Consider the following 22,128-nt stretch of genomic DNA (forward strand, 5'->3'; position numbering starts at 1 on the left):
AGTTATACAGAGTTGGTGGAACTGCATTGTGATCAAGCCCTTCCATCAGCAATATGGTTTCTGCCAGAAAGCTTTACTAGGAATTATTGGATTTTAACCAAATTTGGCTAGCAGTTTAATTTCCAGCTTCTGTATGATCATTTAGAGGAGTCGTGACCCTGATAAACCATCGTTCAAACTTCATTTCCACAGCTTCACTTTAACAAAGAATCTTGGATTTGGACCAGATGTTTTTTTGCAGCACAGTATTAATGAAACCTTGAAAAGTTTTGATTTCCAGCACTCTGTGACATTATATTTACAGAAGTCCCCCCCAATTGCCAATCCTCGTGATGACTGTTGCAGCAGTATTTACTATGGTTTATTACATTTCAACCACATTTAGCAATCAGTTTTATAGTTTTATATTAAAAATATCATGCATTAATTAAATTTCCAAAATTACATATCATTCACAGGAGCTATGCCCCCCCCCCCCCCACAATTTCCTGTCCCTACAAATTTGGTTTTGTAGCATTCTTTAACCAAGAAAATTGATGGATTTTAACTAAATTTAGCATGTAGCTTTATGCTGATGACACCACAGATGAGTCTGACTTTAAGAATTCTGTTTAGTTGAGTTATTGCCTCTGATATTGATCCTCCTAACTATAGTTTATGTAGCATAACTTAACTACTATGAGATTTTTAATTCAAATGAAATCACAGTTCAACACTGGTTCTCCCTTCATCATTTCAGTAGCTTCCCTTATTTTCTTCCATAAGGTATTATTTTCTCTACCAAGTACTCTGATGTTATTCCAAGAAATATTATGCCCTGATTGTTTGCAGTGTTTACCAGCAGTTATCAGGGATTCTCTGTTGGTGTATATGTGTTCTTTAACTCTTGTTTCCAGGCTTCTAGCAGTTTCAGTTGGTATACAGTTGTTCTTTAAAGGCTTCCAGCAGTTTCCCCAATATAGTATTTTCCACAATTATCACACTGAAGTTTATAGATGACTGAGCACTTCATATTCAAAGGAGTTCAGTCTTTTGGATTGAGTTGAAAGTGTTACAGGGTTTGTGATTCTGGATTGAAGCTTCTGCCGTTGTACAAAAGGATTTTTTCATGTGGTCAACATTTAGTTATAATCATTTGACTCCAGTCCGGAAGTCATTCCTCTGATGAAGGCCTTGTGATAAGGTTGAAAGCTAAGGGGTCATAGCCTATTATTCTACAGAAAGGTATCTGTTCATTGTTTCATTGATGGCAAATGGCTGTAGCAGACTTATGTTTTATGTTGATGAGATCTTAAATGAGTTTTGATTTCTAGCTTTCCAGATCATTATTCAGTGCAGTTATGGCCCTTGAATGACCATTCCTTTAACTTTTTATTTCAGAAAACAAGTTCTTTTGATTAAGGCTTTACTAGTTAGTGGGGTCATTTGTAATGCTCCATCATTACTAGCTCTAGTTCCATATAAAGATAACTCTAAATAAAATATTTTAGATCATCAAGCACTTCAGAAGGTTCCAAGCCAGGTGAGTGATGGGTTCGGAGTTATTGGGAGCGATGAGGAGGATTTGATGCAGGAGATGAGACTCATGGAAGAAGAAATGAGAGCTGTGGAAGAGTTTGAAAATTTCTTATGAAAAAGTTGCTGTTATAATTACCATTCCATCTTTGTTGTTTACAAAATTCCAAGTAAAGCTGAGAATGTGAGATTATAACATGTCATGAACTGCTAACTCACAGTTTGAATTGATCAAGAAATATACAAGTACAGATTGCTGTAACAGATTGAAACAAATACAGTGTCTTGATATTTACTTTCACGTTTGTGTTGGCATTAACAGTGCAGTGCCCAGAGTCACTAAAGGTGATAAAAACTTTCAGATACATTAGATTCCAATTTTTAAATAACACATTTGGCAATGAAATCATTTAAGGTTTGTTGTAGTCTTATGAGTTGCAATGCAAAATCAATGACATCATGTGTGATGTAACTTCACAGTTTAATTAATGGCAAATGCTACTATATTTTTGAGGTGAAAGTTGTGCAAATACACAGTTTGGCATTTAGTCAATGAATTATGTTTGAAAAGAATAATAATTTAGAAAAAAATGGGGATTGGTATATAATGCATTAAATAAGAAAAAGATCCAAAACAGACAAGTTTCCATAGTGCCACTTTATTCAGGTTAAGCAAATATTTAAACATGTAAGTGTTATATGGGTTACTAGAGCACTTGATGAAAATTTACTACAATAATCTAAGTGTCTAAGAAATTATGATAGTTAAGTGCACATGACAGTATTATGGTGGCAAAGCTGTCAGAGCAAATAAGATCATATCATTTATCATTTTCTTACCAATGACAGACGGGGCCCAGAGTGGCCGAGTGGCCTAAAGCGCTCTCCGTTACAGATCATTGCCATCTCACCTCTCTCTGCGTGGGTTTGAGTCTCCAATTTGGCCAATGTGGGTATGTGAGAAAGCTTGCTGGTAGCTTCTCGTGGGTCGGTGGTTCTTTCCAGGGTTTTCCCAGGTTCTTCCTCCACTATTAATACTGGCCACCATGTATAGCCTATTGTGTGTTGAAAAATGGCGTTAAACCCAACAAGAACAACAACAACAACCAATGACAGACACATTTTTGCAGTCTGTATAGTTGTTTATAATTTACATAAGACACCTATTCTCTGTTATGTTTAAAATAAATTTATATTTAACTTAAATGAATGGACATGCAGTCTGAAATAAAGATTAATTTTTTAAAATTACAAGTGCAGTAAGTCCAATCTAGTAGTTTTCTTTGCCCGTTGAAATAGGGTGCATCCACCAGATGTGGAACATGGGGGATGCAGTATCCCCATTCCCTTGAAACTATGTGTATCCTTCAGATTTGGAACATGGGGGGATGCAGTGTCCTCATTCCCTTGAAACTGTGTATCCTCCAGATTTGGAACATGGGGATGCAATGTCCCCATACATTTGGGATCCTCTGTAAAATACTGTATAATCCTTTGTACATTCTAGTAACTTTTAGCCATGATTACCTTTATTAAGTATTTAAATATTGACAATATTCGTGCATGCTTTTGATAGCAAACAATAAAGTGCTATTCACTATTGTAAATATTACTGTAATGTTCAATTATTATAAGAAATATCTTTAAACTTCTTCCCAAGATTTTTTCAAACTATAATGTCAAGAGAACTTTTTTGTTTTTGTAGGGTTTAACGCCATTTTTCAGCACAAGATAGGCTATACATGGCGGCCAGTATAATTGGTGGAGGAAGAACCCTGGAAAACCCCGGGAAGAACCACCGACCCACGAGAAGCTACTGGCAGGCTTTCTCACATACCAACGTTAGCCAATCCTGAGACTTGAACTCGCGCAGACAGAGGTAAGATGGCAGTGATCCGTAACGGTGAGCACTTTAGACCACTCAGCCAGTTGGGGCCCCATGTCTAGAGAAGATACCTTATGTAATTTTATTGAACATACATGCAAATTTTTTCTGTTACTGTCCTTTTTACTGCTGTTATGGAGATAAATAAAATTCAAAGAACAGCTGCCTTTTGTTGTTTCTTTTGGATACTGTTATGTGAGTTCTTGTGAGATGGTCTTCAACTTACTTTGTCAAAAGTGAAACTGTGAGGCCTAATGTAGATTTCTAGAAATTAGGAAGTGGGTGAATGCCATTTCATAGCTGCAGTTCTGCAGAATAATCTATTTTAATGAAATGATGTATTGCATTATGTCATTCAGACAAGCTGGTCTGATTGTATAGCTGACCAGTACTGTTGCTGGTAAAGGTGTGAGGCATCAAGTAATTTACATGTGTACTGGTAGCTTGTTGGTCATTTAGGCCAAATGTCCATTACCTAACCAACTGCCAGTAAACCAGTACACCCAGTATAAATTAGAATCATCTTTATTTCATTAGGCACCAAAATATTGATGCCAATTCACATGAGGTAAGTATCAGCATAAAATACTCTGATTTTATATGATGTACTAAAATGTAAGCATGGTAATCTATTTGATGTGCTATGCTAATCAATAGGCATGGTTATCTATATGATTTGCTATGCTAATCAATAGGCATGGTTATCTATATGATGTGCTATGTTAATGAATAGATATGATTATCTATATAATGTGATATAATAATAATAATAATGAGGACTTTGTATAGCGCCTAATCTTTAGAAGCTCTAAGCACTTTACAGCATTAGACAAAACCTATTCATAAAAAAAACATATACTGTTATTATTACAAAAAACAAACACCGTGAAATTAAAACACATAAACAACATGCTGAAAATATTTAAGGTAGGGAACATTATTAGGTCTTTAAGTTTGTTCTTGCAGTTGAAATAAGTGAGTTTTAAGAGCAATCTTGAATGGGATCACTGTGTTTTTGTGTCTAAGTTCAGTGGGCAATTCATTCCATGTTGCTGGGCCCTGGTATGCAAAAGAACGTCGTCCATATGATTTCGTTTTCATAGTGGGAATAATGAGTATACAATTGTCAGAAGTATCTTGCTGGTGTGTACACATGGGTGAGGTCGGATAGGTATGTTGGACTGGAGTCCGAAACTTAGCACAGAGAACACATTTTGTTTGATTCTGGATCGAATGGATAGCCAGTGTAGGGTACAGAGCAGCAGGGAGATGTGCTCTGATTGTGGTACTCTTAAGTATGATCCAAGCAGCTGTGTTTTTAACTTTTTGAAGTTTCTGAAGTAGATATTGAGATGAACCAGACAGAACTGAGTTACAATAGTACAGTCTTGAAAGTGCTGTGATGTGATTTAACGTAGCTTTAACAATTTTTTTGTCATATCGCTACGATGTCTGCAATGTGGCAGTTTTTAGTGATGTCTAGCACTGGGGCATCATGTCGCAGGCTTGTAGCATGATGTCCCACCCAGTCACATTATCCTGACACCAGGCCGACCAGTCCTAACACTAACCTCTTAATGCTGAGCGCCAAGCAAGGCAGCTGTGTGTACCATTTTTGTAAGTCTTTGGTATGATTCAGCCCGGGATCGAACCCACGACCTCCCACATCCAAGGCGGATGCTCTAACCACTAGGCCACCAGAGCGGTTTACAGTCTTGAAAGTACTAATGAACATACAAGTGTTTTAGTTGCATCAACTGAAAGATATTTGCGAATGGAGCTGATGGGTCTCAGCTCAAGATGTGCAGCCTTGCATATGTTTGTGACATGTTGGTGCAACATGAGAGTACTGTCCAGAGTGACACCTAGGTTTTGTACTGACTGTGTGAATTTAATGTTGGTTTTACTGATATTTATTGTTTGAGGTAAAGGATGTGACTGAGAAAGTCTTTGTGTTGTGATGAAAATGGCCTCCGTTTTATCATCATTCGTTTGCTATGCTAATGAATATGCATGATTATATGATGTGCTATGCTAATTAATAGGCATGGTTATCTGTATGATGTGCTTTTCAAATGAATCGGCATGGTTATCTATATGATGTGTTATGCTAATGAATAGCATGGTTATCTGTATGATGTGCTATTCAAATGAATAGGCATGGTTATCTATATGATGTGCTATGCTAGTGAACAGGAATTGTTATCTACCTGATATGTTATGCTAATGAACAGGCATGGTTATCTATATTATGTGCTATGCTGATAAATAGGCATAATTATCTATATGATTTGCTATGCGTATGAATAGGCATAATTACCTATATGATTTGCTATGCTTACGAATAGGCATGGTTATCTATATGATAAGTTATGCTAATGATTAGGCATGGTTATCTGTATGATAAGTTATGCTAATGAATAGGCATGGTTCTCTATATGATGTGCTATTCTAATAAAAAGGCATGGTTATCCAAATGATGTGATATGCAGATGTATAGGCATGGTTATCTATGGTATGTGCTTTGTTGATGAGCAGATACTAAATTAGTAATATAACATTCTCTCCTGAGGTCCTATGGTTATATCTGAATGATGTGATATGTTGATGAATAGGTGTGGTTATATCTATATGAGAAGATATTCTGATGAGTGGATGTGGTTATATCTTTACAAGATGATATTCAGATGAGTAGATGTGGTTATATCTATATGAGAAGATATTCTGATGAGTGGATGTGGTTATATCTATACGAGATGATATTCTGATGAGTAGCTGTGGTTATGTCTAAAGAGATGATATTCTGATGAATAGATGTGGTTATATCTATACGAGATGATATTCTGATAAGTAGATGTGGTTATATCTGTAGGAGATGATATTCTGATGAGTAGATGTGGTTATATCTATGTGCGATGATATTCTGATGCGTAGATGTGGTTATATCTATATTAGATTATATTCTGATGAGTAGATGTGGTTATATCTATACGAGATGATATTCTGATGAGTAATGTGGTTATATGTGTAGGAGATGATATTCTGATGAATAGATGTGGTTATATCTATACGAGATGATATTCTGATGAGTAATGTGGTTATATCTGTAGGAGATGATATTCTGATGAGTAGATGTGGTTATATCTATATGCAATGATATTCTGATGAGTCGATGTGGTCATATTTATAGGAGATGATATTCTGATGAGTAGATGTGGTTGTATCTATACAAGATGATATTCAGATGAGTAGATGTGGTATCTATACAAGATGATATTCAGATGAGTAGATGTGGTATCTATATGAGATGATATTCAGATGAGTAGATGTGGTATCTATACAAGATGATATTCAGATGAGTAGATGTGGTATCTATATGAGATGATATTCAGATGAGTAGATGTGGTATCTATATGAGATGATATTCAGATGAGTAGATGTTATATATATAGGAGATGATATTTTGATGAGCAGATGTGGTTGTATCTATACGAGATGATGTTTGGATCTTCCTCCACCATTAATACTGGCCGCCATGTATAGCCTATCATGTGCTGAAAAATGGCATTAAACCCTACAACAACTACAACAACAAATCATTCTCTGGTTCCATTGCATGCAAGGGTATATGCTCACACAACCAGACTGACAGGTTTTCTCCAAGCTCTTTGATTCACCCTATACCAGCATCTCACCTAACAAGTTGGTTTTAACAAGTTAAATACAATTAATAAAAAGTGTAAAAGTTGACAGTTTAAAGGTGCTTACTTTACAAAAATGCAGTTTTACTCCGAGATGATGGATATGTTTTGTAACCCATAAATATCAAAAGCAATTGTTTTTGCAATGAAATCCACCAAGATTGTCCAGTTAAGCTTTAGTTTTTAGTTAAACCCCACCTTATTTAGTTTTGTTGTTAAACCCCATCTTGTTAGTTTTAGTTAAGCTCCAGCTTTAGTGTTCTATTAAACTGCTGTATAGCAGACTAGAAATAATACTGATTAGACCTGTGATGTGGACATTTTGAAATGAAACATCCCCAGGTTAGAACATGAATTCTGTTCAGATATTGTTAAGTTTTTGATTGGGTCTAAAAAAAATAGAGGTAGACAAGGTTTGGGGGCCAAAAAAAAGTGTCTGATAGTGGCACTGTAACAGTAAGAGTACATGCATTATACCTGGTTTTACCAACTATTGAATAATTACTGAACTGTGTCAATTTCTATGTACCACACTTTCAACAGTTTGTTTACGTCCTTGACAAACAGTGTATTGGAAATTATTCGAGCATTTTTACATGAGTGAAGCATTTCCAAATGGCATATTGAAATGTCCAAAGTGAGTGAAGTGTGTTTCCAAATGGCATATTGAAATGTCCAAAGTGAGTGAAGTGTGTTGTTTCCAGATGGCTTATTTAAATGTCCAAAGTGAGTGAAGTGTGTTGTTTCCAAATGGCACATTGAAATGTAAATGTCCAAAGTGAGCGAAGTGTGTTGTTTCCAACTGACATATTGAAATGTCCAAAGTGATTGAATTTCCAACTGGCATATTGAAATGTCCAAAGCGAGTGAAGTGTGTTGTTTCCAAATGGCATATTTAAATGTCCAAAGTGAGTGAAGTGTGTTGTTTCCAACTGGCATATTGAAATGTCCAAAGCAAGTGAAGTGTGCTGTTTCCAAATGGCATATTGAAATATCCAAAGCGAGTGAAGTGTGTTGTTTCCAAATGGCATATTGAAATGTCCAGAGTGAGTGAAGTGTGCTGTTTCCAACTGGCATATTGAAAGTCCAAAGTGAGTGAAGTGTGTTGTTTCCAAATGGCATATTGAAATGTCCAAAGTGAGTGAAGTGTGTTGTTTCCAACTGGCATATTGAAATGTCCAAAACGAGTGAATTTCCAACTGGCATATTGAAATGTCCAAAGTGAGTGAAGTGTGTTATTTCCAAATGGCATATTGAAATGTCCAAAATGAGTGAAGTGTGTTGTTTCCAAATGGCATATTGAAATGTCCAAAGCAAGTGAAGTGTGTTGTTTCCAAATGGCATATTGAAATGTCCAAAGTGAGTGAAGTGTGCTGTTTCCAAAAAAAATATTGAAATGTCCAAAGTGAGTGAAGTATGTTGTTTCCAGCTGGCATATTGAAATGTCCAAAGTGAGTGAAGTGTGTTGTTTCCAACTGGCATATTGAAATGTCCAAAGTGAGTGAAGTGTGTTGTTTCCAAATGGCATACTGAAATGTCCAAAGCAAGTGAAGTGTTTTTTTTTCCAACTCACGTATTGAAATGTCCAAATAAAGTGAATAAAGTGTGCCATTTTCAAATAGCATATTGAAATGTCCAAAGTGAATGAGGTGTTTTGTTCCAACTTGCATACTGAAATGTCCAAAATAAGTGAATAAAGTGGCCCATTTTCATATGGCATATTGAAATATCCAAAGTGAGTGAAGTGTGTTGTTTTCAAATAAATACAATAAGCCCATATTTTCTTTCAAAACTATTTTACTGTTTCACATGTTGACAAAATAAATAAGATAATCACTGATTAAATTTAACAAATTTTTTTTCACAATTATTTACAATTCACTTAAGTGCTAGAAAATCTTTGATTTCATTGCAAAATGGAGTGTTTCCTCAGAATTAAAAAATGTTACCGTAAGTATGATGGCATTGCACTGATCTGCCTTTATAGGTTTATAGTGACTTCCCTCTATGCAAATGGCTATTTTATAATTCTGAAGATATATTTTCAGTGTTCTAATTATGATACTGTAAATCAACTTTATGCCAAAAAAATTGAAATCAGAATAATTTATAAATAGGCAAGGCAAATCAAAACTTGAAAAACAGCAGTCATAAAATTCTGCTTCAATTTGCTTCCTTGCAGTTAATGAACATGGATGTCAAAAGTTGTCTGCTCTTGCCTGATTGCTTGGTGGTGCAGGCATATAGTAAGACCAGTGGTGATGGTGTGTTATGACAGATCATTGCAGATTTTTACGTTGGAGTCTTTATCATAAAAATGTTGTAACTCGGAGACAAAGAAATGCCTAGAATGATAGCCATATTAATTTCCAAAATATAAATATAGATTTATAGAACTTTTCACGATATCATTAAGGCTTGTTAAAATTTATAATCAAAGATGTTACTTTTCAAAAATTGTTTGCTATTTTAAACATTGCTTAAGAAGTAACAGTAAAAGTTACTTTTTATCATTAAAGCTGAATTTTGTTTGTACATTTCATTAACACACAATGAAAATACTTTGGTCTAACCTTCTGAAACTTGAGTAGACTGTTATTCAAAACTGGAGAATATTTATCAGCATGGGTGCATTTGGTAGATATTTAAAGTACTACATACGAGTTAAAATACTGAAACGGTGTATCCTGCTGGTCAAGTAAACGTTACTCCCTTCCAACCAGGATCTCTTCAGTATATATGGACTAACAACAACAAAGAGACAAGTTTCTTAACATTCTTTATAAGGTTAAGCATTGGCTCATAGCATTGGTTAGAAATCCCATATACTGAAATACTACACGGGATGATGAAGAATATGTGATGCTGTTTAGTAATTGCATGAGACAATGAATAAAATGCATGAACTTTACAGTTTACTCAGCAAAATGAGACAATGAATAAAATGCATGAACTTTACAGTTTATTCAGCAAAATGAGACAATGAATAAAATGCATGAACTTTACAGTTTACTCAGCAAAATTAGACAATGAATAAAATGCATGAACTTTACAGTTTATTCAGCAAAATGCACACTATTCACTAATCCAGGAACAGCTTGATTTTATCTTGTTGAAAAGTTTACATAAAAAAGAATGAAATGACTAAAACTGCATTATAAAATATGGTCAAAATATGTATGTTGGTCCTCACACTATCCAGAGCCTCAGTATAGCACATCCATAGGGATCTCCCAAGCTGCGGAAACCAGTGGGCCATCATGATAGACTAATGGCATACTTTCCTATATACAGCAATACACATTTGCAAAAAACATCAGGCTATCTAAAAATTCAAGCAGCCACAAAAATATATCGAATGGGTATCTCTTAAAATTGCTCTTGGAGCAATACAAAAGCCATATTTCAACTAGACATACAGAAAACCAACTAAAATATGAATTCAGTTTAACTATTACTGTTTTTGTAAATGTACGGTGTTCTTGCAAGCTATGTTGACTCATCCCAGGGAGATCCCTGCAGGTATGATCTTAAATCTCATTATACTGCAAGATTTTTATTTTAAAATTTACTACTTCATTTACTTTACTTTAGTTCTTGGCTTATTATACTTAGTATTAACATGATTTCAGATACACCCCACCCAAATGCCATGCAGTTTTATAACTACTACTATATAGATTTGCTTTTACTCTAGCCTTAAATGGCCTTAAATATAGTGTGATACATTTGTATGGCTTCCTTAAGTATAATGTGATACATTTTTATGGCTCCCTTAAGTATAATGTGATACATTTTTATGGCTCCCTTAAGTATAATGTGATACATTTTTATGGCTCCCTTAACAGCTTAAAAGTGACAGAACAATCCACAGAGATGCAGGCTCTAAGAATGTTGAGAAAATCATTCCTATTCCTGAGCTCAAATTGCACCCTTATGATGACTTTTGTCGTACTCCAATTTTCCAGTCCAATAAAATGTTTAGTTGGCAAACCACAACTTGAAAACCAGTATGCTTAGATCACTGAAACACTCATAATGTCTAGTTGTGATCCATTTGTAAAAGTGTATCTAAGAACTTGTATCACAAAAGCAACTGAATAGTGACCTTTCAGAAATTCTTGGCTTAATGCTCTATATGGATTTAGAAATGAAAGTCAGAAAATATAGATCATGCCTTGATGAAAAAATGCCACAGAAATTCAAAATGGGACGTTAAGACATACAGACTGGATGAAAAGGATACCTTTGCAATCTTTTCTTGACATGTGGCACCTGGTGAGAATGAAGTACATTTCAAACCAAATTCACTTTGAACCAGATAAAATGGTTAAAATAGAGTGTTCAATAAAAAATCGGAACAATGTTCACATTCCTAGCCAACATTAGTATGGGTTGGCATTTCTGACATTATTGTTTTGATGTTTTTTTTATCTTCATATGAATCATGATAGATTAATTTACAAGAAATGATATCTCTCTGCTGCTGGCATTACTGCATATTTAAACAACATTTGTATAGAAAAAGATATGCAATAATCAATCTAACTGAAATCAAATCTGACTGTACATGTACTACTGTTTATTAAACCTTAGCAATATCAATGTGTGTGATTTGGATTTTTAACGTAGCTTTAAAAAAAAATCAGTCATATTGCTATAATGTCTGCAGTGTTTATATGTAGCTTCATGTTCCACCCAGTCACATTATCCCGTCACCAAGTCAACGAGTCCTAGCACTAATCTGTGAATGCTGAGCACCAGGCAAGGCAGCTGCTAGTACCTTCTTTATAAGTCTGGTATGACTCAGCCGAGGTTCGAATCCACGACCTCCCATATCTGAGGTGAATGTTCTAATCACAAGGACACAAGAGCAGTCTAGCATTATCTAACAAAGCCCCATTAACAATACAGGATTCATAAAATGAGTTGTACAATTTAGAACACTGAAGTATCAAAAGAAAAGTATCTGAAAGTCTCAAAACTGTCCTGTATAGAGCAATTTTGGGTCAAAAGGTAAGCAGCCTTTAAAATATATACATGTATATTGTGTGGCAGAAACCATAGTAACTCAAAGGTTAGTGAAATCCAACCACTGGATCTGCCTGGTGTTGGGGTAGTTGTCATAGTGACTCAATGTTAATGAAATCCTACCACTGGGTCAGCCTGATGTTGGGACAGTAGCCATGGTGACTCAGGCTAATGAAATCCTACTATTGCATCAACCTGGTGTTGAGACAGTAGCCATGGTGACCCAGGTTAATGAAATCCTACCACTGTGTCAGCCTGGTGTTGAGACAGTAGCAATTGTGACTCAAAGGTTAATGAAATCTACCATTGGGTCAGCCTGGTGTTGAGACAGTAGCCATGGTGACTTGAACGTTGATGAAATCCTACAAATGGGTCAGCCTGCTGTTGGGACAGTAACCATGGTGACTCAAAGGTTAATGAAATCCTACAACTGGATGAACCCGGTTTTGAGGCAGTAGCCACAGTGATTCAAAGGTTAGGGAAATTCTACTGTTGCCTCAGCACTAAATAATTGACATGTTTTGCAGTGCCATAAAACACAAAGCAAACTGAAAGATATTGTATGCTGCAAGTATATTAATCCATTACACCAAACAACATAAATACTTAACTGCTGTCATTGTTATTTGCTCATGACTAACTAAGCAATATTTCAGTGTTTTAAATCCATACAGGTTATCATTTTTTAAACAAAAGTGAACAGCAAAATAAGAGTCTAAATTTGGATGACTTAGTTGCTCCTCAATTTCTGTAACTTTTGGAAAGAGTTAAACTAAAGAGATGCCCAAATATGGCCTGCCACAGAATGTCAAATCCTTTTTGGAAAAAATAGGAGTTGGGGTTTTATTTGAAAGAAAAAAAAAGAAGTAAAGTTTGAAGTTTTATTTTGTGTTTGGTGTTTTACAGCACAGTAATACCGGATGGTCTTTTAAGTGCCTTGTCGAGGGATACACCACAGAAACCAACCTGGACTATCTAATAGCAGGATTTGAGCCTGTACCATTTTGGTTATAAGTCTGGTATAACCACTCAGTAACCACAGGAGTGTTAGATGATCTGATTTCAGCTGCATTGATAATGATAACACTTCATTCATCAGATGATCTGATTTCAGTCACACTCGGGTAATGATAACACTTCATTCAACAGATGGCCTGATTTCAGTCACACTCGGGTAATGATAGCACTTCATTCATCAGATGATCTGATTTCAGTCACACTCGGGTAATGATAACACTTCATTCATCAGATGATCTGATTTCAGACACACTCGGGTAATGATAACACTTCATTCATCAGATGATCTGATTTCAGTCACACTTGGGTAATGATAATACTTCATTCATCAGATGATCTGATTTCATTCACACTTGGGTAATGATAACACTTCATTCATCAGATGATCTGATTTCAGTCACACTCGGGTAATGATAGCACTTCATTCATTAGATGGTCTGATTTCAGTCACACTCTGGTAATGATAACATTCCATTCATAATGATTCAGTTCAAAAATCTACATTCAGTCATGCTAAACATAAATAATACCGACAAGATAAACATCAATAAAGCTCTTGTTGAATTTTCTTGAAGATTCAAAAAGATGAAAAATGAAAGGTCTATGCAAGTATATGAAAAGCTCTGTCTAATGCTGTTGAATAAGCCAACAAATTATTAGCCAATATGAGTCGTGCCCACACATCATTGTATAAAAACCTCAGTTCAAAAAAAAAACAAAAAGAAAAATGTTATGTAATTTTGAAGGGAAGAACAAAATAGACTGTGTGTAAATAACAAAGCTGAATGAGCTTTGAAATGAATGAAAATGATGTGGAAAATTGTCCTAATGACATACATGCTGCTCACATTTCATTCAACAATACAAAGTGGTTTTTTGAAAAATTCTAGATATTCACTCTCAAAAAATGTTTATGTTCAAAGCTTTAGTAAAGAAATATTCATTAAACTGCTAATAATGGCTTCAAAATCCAAATCCTGGTCATCTTAATGTCTTACGAAAATGTAAAATGAACCTTTTTCTATTTCAAGTGGATTTTGTACATTCAAGCTGACAAAGTTATCTGCATAAAAAGTCTACATAAATGTAAAATAACTGATAGAAAATGTTTTAAAAAATTGCATTTGTGAATGAATATCTAATCATGTTATCTGCATATGCATATGAACATGTCTACCACATTTCATTTGTCTATGTCAAAGGCATTTTTTTTATTTTTTTGCAAATGTGCTAATAGGGTTTTCAGAAGGAAAAACATAATGTAGTTTGTGCAATCCTGGATGGATGGACAAAACCCCCCAAAAAATTGAAGCTGAAGAATTCAAAATGGCAAAAGGCACTAAACCACTTGTCCAATATTAGTACCAAACATGAAAGAGATGCCTTCAATAGTGAGAACAGTCTGCTCCGGAAACAAATACATTTATGGACAGACAGAAAGACAGACAACAATAATTATATCCCTCCATTTTATATACCAGGGAAATAAATAAACTTACAGGAAGGCAACACTATGCCTGGTTAGGTGAATAATGACATGAACATAGCCATTTCAGAAACAAAAAATTCTTAAATATACATAATGAATAACATCATGAATCTGACAATTTCTAATACTAAACAAACTTGGAAATTCTAATGGTAAACAAATTTTACAACTAATAATGGTAAAAAAGTCTGACAATTTCTAATGGTAAACAAATCTGACAATTCTAATGGCAAACAAATTTTACAATTTCTAATGGTAAACAAATCTTACAATTTCTAATGTAAAGACATTTCTAAGGTAAAGACATCTGACAATTCTAATGGTAAACAAATCTTACAATTTCTAATGGAAAACAAATCTTACAATTTCTAATGGTAAAGACATCTGACAATTTCTAATGGTAATAGTACAAACAAATGATGCAAAGCATTTTTGATTAATAATAATCCATAGACCAGTGAATAATTATAAACTCAAAATCTGATCATTTCTAACAAAACAGACATGTGATACAAAGCAGCTTATGTTAATATTAAACAACTTGGAAGCGTTACATATTTACAAAAAGTACGGAAAATCTTTTAAACATCAGATTAAATTATTTTGGCAATGCACTTTTTGTAAATTAAGATTCTACCGAATTTAGGAATAGCCCTCCCTCACTAAAAATATTGCTTTCTTTACCTTTATTCATTGGTAAAATTAAAATTATTCAATGGAATAACAATTTTTGTATTACAAACTCTAATATTCTTGCACTCGGATGGCTTAAAATATGTGTGTATAGTTGAATTATTTCTCCACACATAAACATTTTTTTGCTTTCTCAATATCCTGTGGAAAATAACTACAAGCTTTGATGAAAAAAAGAGAATTCTTTATTCATGTGGACACAATTTTACTTATTTTACAAATCCTCCATCAACCTGACATGAAACACAGTGAGAATTCTGCTTATCTGACTGCCATACATAAAACATTTAGTTCTATGAACATACACTTCAAAAATAGTATCTTTTATTATTCAAAGTTTTTCAATAATAAAAGCACTAAGCGCTGCTGAGTTATAATGCCACTAAGAATTCCCTTTAAATATCACCATTTATATTCAGAGACATAAAATGATCTTTACTTTAGAGCAGCTGCTTTATGGGCAGAGGATAATTTTCTAAAATAAGAAAGATGACCACAGTTTGTATTTTAAAATCAACTAAAATATTTGGCATGGCAAAGCTGTTTTGGTTGCCCATGTTTTGATCCCTTTATAAAAAGATAAAAGAAGAGGCTAACATGTTTTCTAAGCAGGTTGCATACAAATTGTTGATAAGCAGTGACAGGAAGCAATGGTAGCTCAGTTGGTGTTGTTGGACTCGTAATTCAAGGGTTACTGGACTGATACCCAAACAGGCCAGACTAGTTGGCTGCCATAGTGTATCTTTGTGAAAGGCACACAACTCCCATTATCTTCAGCATGATATTGCCAATAACATTGTTAAAAGTGCAATTAAAACCAAATTAGCATCATCTTAAGGTGTAAGAGATATTTAAGAAGTATTCATCTCAAACATAATTTATAATTGAAGTTTGCTACTTAAAGACTATCTAGTGTCTATTCATTTGAAATATCTAAAAACAGATTGGCTTTTACTTATATCCATCACCAAGAATCACTAAAATTAAATATAAACAAAATCGAACAATTCCTTATTCTAAATATGGAACACTATATTTGAGTATTTTTGTGTATTCTCTAAAATAAGAAGAGAATATAGTTGTGTAAAATTTGGTTTTCACTGATAATGACAAAAAAGTAGGTATAAAATATTGGCTTTATACTTTAGCTCTTCAATGAGGAAAAATACATTAAGTTACATCGCAGCCATCTTGAAAATATTTAAACAGAGAAAAAATTGTTCAGATCAATTTGCAATCACACTACTTGAACATTGTTTACTTTTTATATTTTGATTAGTTCATCTTAAGTGTTAAGACAAGTTCAAATTTGTTAAATATCAAACACAAATTCTATTATACAGATAAAACCAAATACCATCAAAGGGACTGACACTCAACTTTACGAAAATAATTTCCAGGAATTCAAGATAAGATTAATCTTCTTGATAACTAATGAGTGCTGGAACCATCTCTGATATTCCTGGGAGATACAATTTTCAAATTAAATGCTGCACCAGTCTATAATCAATGTAAGATCTTTAGTTCATTTTGGACAAACTAGATGACATTAGAAGACTTTTGGTTAAAATCTCATACTGACAGGACCATCCATTCATAAGAATTAGTGACAAGATGTTCAATATGTTCATTGTGGCAGGCATATTGGATGTCTGTGGAGCACCATTTTCATCCAGTGACCAAACAGATATAAGAAGCCTTTGGTGCACACCCCTTTTCAACATGACCATTAATTCTGGTGGAGTAGTAATAAAAATTTTAAGATGGCTGCCATGATGACCATATTGAAGGTCAAATGCATCATTTTCATTAGGACTAACTAGACAACATATGATGTGTTCTGGTGAAAACTCCATGTTGATGTGACTTTTCATTTAGGAGGAGTAGCTACATGATTTTCCAGATGGCTGCCACAAATGATATTAGGCTGGTACCACTTTCATTCAAGCCCAATTAAAAATCATACTTAATCTTTGGTGAAAACCCAATTTTAATATGGCTTTCCACTGAGGAGTAGTGATAACAATCATTTCAAGATGACCGTGGCGCCAGCCATACTGGACGCTAGACCAGTGCCATTTTTATTTATGATCAGCTAGACATTAAAAGAAGTCTTTTAGTTAAAACTTCATACTAATATGACAATCCACCAAGAAGTAGTAATATAAGATTTTCAAGACAGCCGCCATGGTGCCCATATTGGATGTTTAAGAAGCACCATTTTCATTTAGAACCAACCAGATCTTGTGATGAAAATGTGTACAGTTTCATGGCAATCCTCCTATTTGTTTAGGAGTAGCAATAACAAATGTGTTATTGAATGGATGAATATCAGATCTTAGTCAATGGAGAAGAGGCCACACCACCAGCTCATCTGATCTATGACCAGTAGAGCTAAATATTATCCTGTCCTTTCAACGTATGAGCTCACCAGTAATCATTCTAAGCACCAAATAAACTGCAACTTAACTATTTTTTATAGATACAAATTTTGCACATTTTGTGGTTTCTTCAAAGCAAAAATTGTAATATCCAACAAACAGTAACTGTTCTGTACAAACTGTAGAATCTCATTCCCAATGCACAAATTCAGGTAGCAATACATTTTGGACAAACCAAAAACATTGATATCCACAAAAATGAATGAATTTACAGTACTTTAGCAAATATTTGTGATCTAATCTGAAAACAGTAATTTTGTTACCAGTAGTATTGCACGGGTGTTTTGTTGTGAACAAGTATGACAATACAGCTGTCAAGTACCAATCAAAACTGATAACAGTCATTTGTTATCACTATGCATAAAAAAAAAAGATACTAATCAGAAGGTTATGTGCAATGCTCACATTATCAACCCTAAAAATCTGTTAAATACCTTGCAATGTTGATACATTTCTGTCTGGGAAAAACACATATAGTCCATGAAAATATTAAAAACGCAAGTTAACACCTAAAATTTCTCCATTGTTATGGCAACTATATGTCCCTTAACCCGTTACCTCATAGAGTATATGACTTTTTAGGCCATCAATACACATGTAGCAAAGTTACCCAGTGATGTGTGCTATAAATAGAACACCTGCTATCTATTTGACTCAAAACACATAGGCCTTCCTGTTAACTGTTAAGTCCGATCTTTATAGCTGTGTAATTATTTTTCATGGAAGAATTTTTGTGTGCTTTAAAATCTTGAGAGAACTCGTTCACCATCAAGATAGTGAAGCTGCATGACCAACCGTAGCTGTATACATTGTCCACGTCTACATCTGCATTTGATAATTTATAAAAACTAATTGCTGCCTACATCCATACCAGAGCCGTTACATAAGTTATTAGAGCTTTCATATTTGTGATTCTAATTGTGAAAACTTCGTAAGTACTGAATGAAATCTGCAGCCTCCATTCTGGAGAGTGGAGAATACAACCCAGTTACTTTAAATAGCAGATTTTGACCAGAGCAAAAACAGTGACCATGTGATCTGACGTAATGGTCATTCGTAGAAATGAATGTAGTATATAATAGGGGGTTTTCCCCAAAGGTGGCGCTATAAAAAACCGCTTAAAATGGTTGATGTTTACAGCAGGCATCAAAAGGCTCTTCCATGTGAATGGAGTAGACGCGACAAAAGGCACTTCCATGTGAATGGAGTAAAGGCGTCCAAAGGAACTTCCATGCTAATGGTGTAGAGGCATCCAAAGGCGTTTGAATGGGGCAAAGGCTTAAAGAGTGCAAGCATTATGTTCAGTCGAGTTATTGTCATTTGGACTACACATGATCAGCTTCGTATGCTTGGGTAAGTAAAAAGGTAAAACCTTACAAAAGACACAAGACTTACTAGCTTTAATTTGAGTTTTGACACAGAGCTATTACCACAAACCAGTTCCTGAAAAAGATTAATTTAAGTAATAATGATAAATGCACCTCCTGTACGGAGGGAGCAGAACAAATTGAGCACTTATTCTATGACTTCTGTAACTGAACATTTTTGGAAATTATTTGTGAAATGGAAGCACAACCCAATTTTAAAATTACACAAAAAGATGTCCTTACATGAAATAAAAACTTTGATGATCTTGTTAACTTTCTAATCTTACTTGCAAAATGTGTTATATACAGATCATGATGTGCATCAAAACTCCCAAATCTCACCTATTATAAAAATTGTGTTTTATCATACAAGAGGCTGCATAAATATGTCACCAAAGCGAATAACAAAACTGACGAGTTTAAGAAAAAGTGGGCCCTTTTGTCAAGTTTTGGTTTCATGTACTAGTTTTTCTTTACTTTTTTCAAAGAAACAAACAGGCAATGTAAAATACCTTGGGTTCTTTTTGTACAATATTTGAGAATGTACATGTCTGTGTGTGTGTGTCTCTAAGTAAAGGAACATAAGTAAAGCTCAGGATGGTAAAATGCCCCATTCACCTGGTCAGGTGGTAATGAAGGGAAACATGTCAAATCCTGCCAAGCTATATTCAGTATAGTTCACCCTGGTGATCTAATATTTTATTATAAATTTAAATATAAATATGTCTTATTACAGTAAGCATATTTCATTATATTATCCATTAATACTTGTACATTTTAATGATTCCTTTTAATGATATTATTAGTAGTGTGTTCTACTGTGAACAAGTACCATTTATACTGACTTATTAGTCAAGACCAACTGCGAAATCATACATTATGATTTGCCATCACATAATGCAATGGTATATCAGGTTCTATGTTGTTTGTTCTATTAATTACTCTTAACAAACTGCATAGACCCCAACTTGAGGGTGCATTACTTGACAGCACAAGTAGCCTTCTCATTACAGCCTGCAAACCACTTTAATCATTATTTTTTTAATCTGAAATTTTGCAAAACAAAACAAATATTATTAATGAAATTATAAAACTGCTTCTGAGCCAGCCATTTTTTTTACTTTTTGTTTTTGTTCCGTTTAGCCCAAAATTTTATATACATTTATTGACTTTGAAGTCTAATTCCTAATTAAATCAATTACTGTGACAACATGCTAATTCTTTCCTTTCTATTCCTCTCATTCAGATAAACAAGGCTATCTCAAAGAGTAAACAGGTTTAAAAAATCATGAAGGAAATCTGTTCGATCAATTCTCAATTGTAATACACTCATGCCTTTCTGCCAGCGATCAGAAAAATACCTCTGAAACTTTACAGAAGCTGTCATTGCTTACATATGTACATTGCTTATTAAATGACATATTGTGAAGTTATGCACTATCAGTGCATTCATTAAAGTCATTCATCAATGGCTGTAATTTGCTCTTGGCTGAAGTTTCTCCTTTCAAGATTGAGATTAAAAGAAAATATAAAACTTACAACAATTTAAGCTCTGTACTATTCATCTTTTTACACAGCATCACTCCGTTAATGTAGTTTTGATGTGAATTTTCATACTAAAAAACCTCATGGTATTATAATCATCTTGTTCCACTATAATTGGATGAACACAGTCCAGATTAATGGAGTTTTACTGCACATGGCCTATGTGCAAAGTGGAAGGCTTACATTTGACAGCATGTATCATGGCATTGCAGTCTCAGGTTTTCAGGTCTCAAAGGTGTCATGGAATGCAAGGGAGATCACTCTGCCTTTTCTAGCACCAATGGAAAATGAATGACTTTGATTTCATTCCCAAAATCACAGACAATGGTGGAGTTTTCCATGGCTAGTATATGATGAATGAATGCTATCCTTTCCTGGTCAGCAAGGGACACTACTCTCACAAGCTCTCCTTTATTGACATCCCATAAAAAGAGGGAACCCTAAAAAAAGAAAATTTCTGTGATTATTAGTGGCCTGGAATTATTTTTACAAATAAGACTGACCTTTGAGATCAGAATGAATGATAATCTTTTTAAGAGGCAACCCTAAAAAAAGAAAAAATTTGTGATTATTATTGGCCTGGAATTATTTTTACAAATGGGACTGACCTTTGAGATCAGAATGAATGACAGTCTTTTCATAAGCTACGTATTTTTAACAGAAGGGAACAACACTGCTCATTTCACTGAAAATGCATCACTGTCATTAGAACTGACTTTTGCTCCAGTTGTAACATAAGTTCCCTCTTTGACCTTTGGGATGTAGAATGTGCTCTCCTGTATGGCATAAGAGGCGTGTAATTGAGACAGGAGCTGTGGTTGTGCAGTGGTTAGCATGCTCAATTCATGACCAGAAGTGTATGGGTTTGAATCCTACCATGTGCCATAAAATACTAAATTTAACAAGTCTCTAAAGAATGCTGACACAATACACAATGATAATGAAATGTAACACAGATAAATTATGATTAGCAATTGTATGCTATAGGCTTGTCATTAACTGATGCATCCTGTCAGGAACTAATAGGCCAAATTGTCAACTGATGCTAGGATAACATGGACGTTTAGGCAAACATACCGAAACATGCCATTTTGCCCACTCTTTGTATCTGTAGCAACAAATGAAAGTTTTGCTAACTTGAACTTTACAATCAGCAAAATAATTACATGTGATATACATGTGATTCTACAAGCAGTTGCCTAAAATACCATTTCAAAAGCCATCTGCTGCACATACCATTTTAAAGCTGAAATCAACTGCTTTTGATAATTAAAATATAAGAAAAATTAATACTAAAGCAGCATGCACTAGTAATATACATTTTTTAAATTTATATACATATGTGTGCATTAGAATAGACAAGTTAGAAAATGAATAACCATTACAAAGACAGGTATTCCATCGCAGTTTTTATTCACCGATATAAGTGACATTCAAAGTAACA

The 22,128-nt window shown here is 34.3% G+C and overlaps 2 protein-coding genes across 2 annotated transcripts in view; one reads left to right on the plus strand and one right to left on the minus strand.

The window, feature by feature from the left end:
* The window catches only part of LOC149776291 (uncharacterized), a 42,713-nt gene extending 37,012 nt beyond the window's left edge, over positions 1 to 5,701 (plus strand). The window contains exon 12 of the mRNA XM_089942746.1: positions 1,491 to 5,701. Within this exon, the coding sequence (XP_089798872.1) occupies positions 1,491 to 1,633 (143 nt within the window). The 3' untranslated portion in view covers positions 1,634 to 5,701. The remainder of the gene's footprint in view (positions 1 to 1,490) is intronic.
* A 4,349-nt stretch (positions 5,702 to 10,050) lies between these two features.
* The window catches only part of LOC149776292 (sterol regulatory element-binding protein cleavage-activating protein-like), a 185,572-nt gene continuing 173,494 nt past the window's right edge, over positions 10,051 to 22,128 (minus strand). The window contains exon 25 of the mRNA XM_089942747.1: positions 10,051 to 21,124. Coding sequence (XP_089798873.1) covers positions 20,942 to 21,124 — 183 coding nt within the window. The 3' untranslated portion in view covers positions 10,051 to 20,941. The remainder of the gene's footprint in view (positions 21,125 to 22,128) is intronic.

The sequence above is a fragment of the Sinohyriopsis cumingii genome, chromosome 18, assembly GCF_028554795.1.
Source record: "Sinohyriopsis cumingii isolate HCF-2022 chromosome 18, ASM2855479v2, whole genome shotgun sequence".
Classification (NCBI taxonomy): domain Eukaryota; kingdom Metazoa; phylum Mollusca; class Bivalvia; order Unionida; family Unionidae; genus Sinohyriopsis; species Sinohyriopsis cumingii.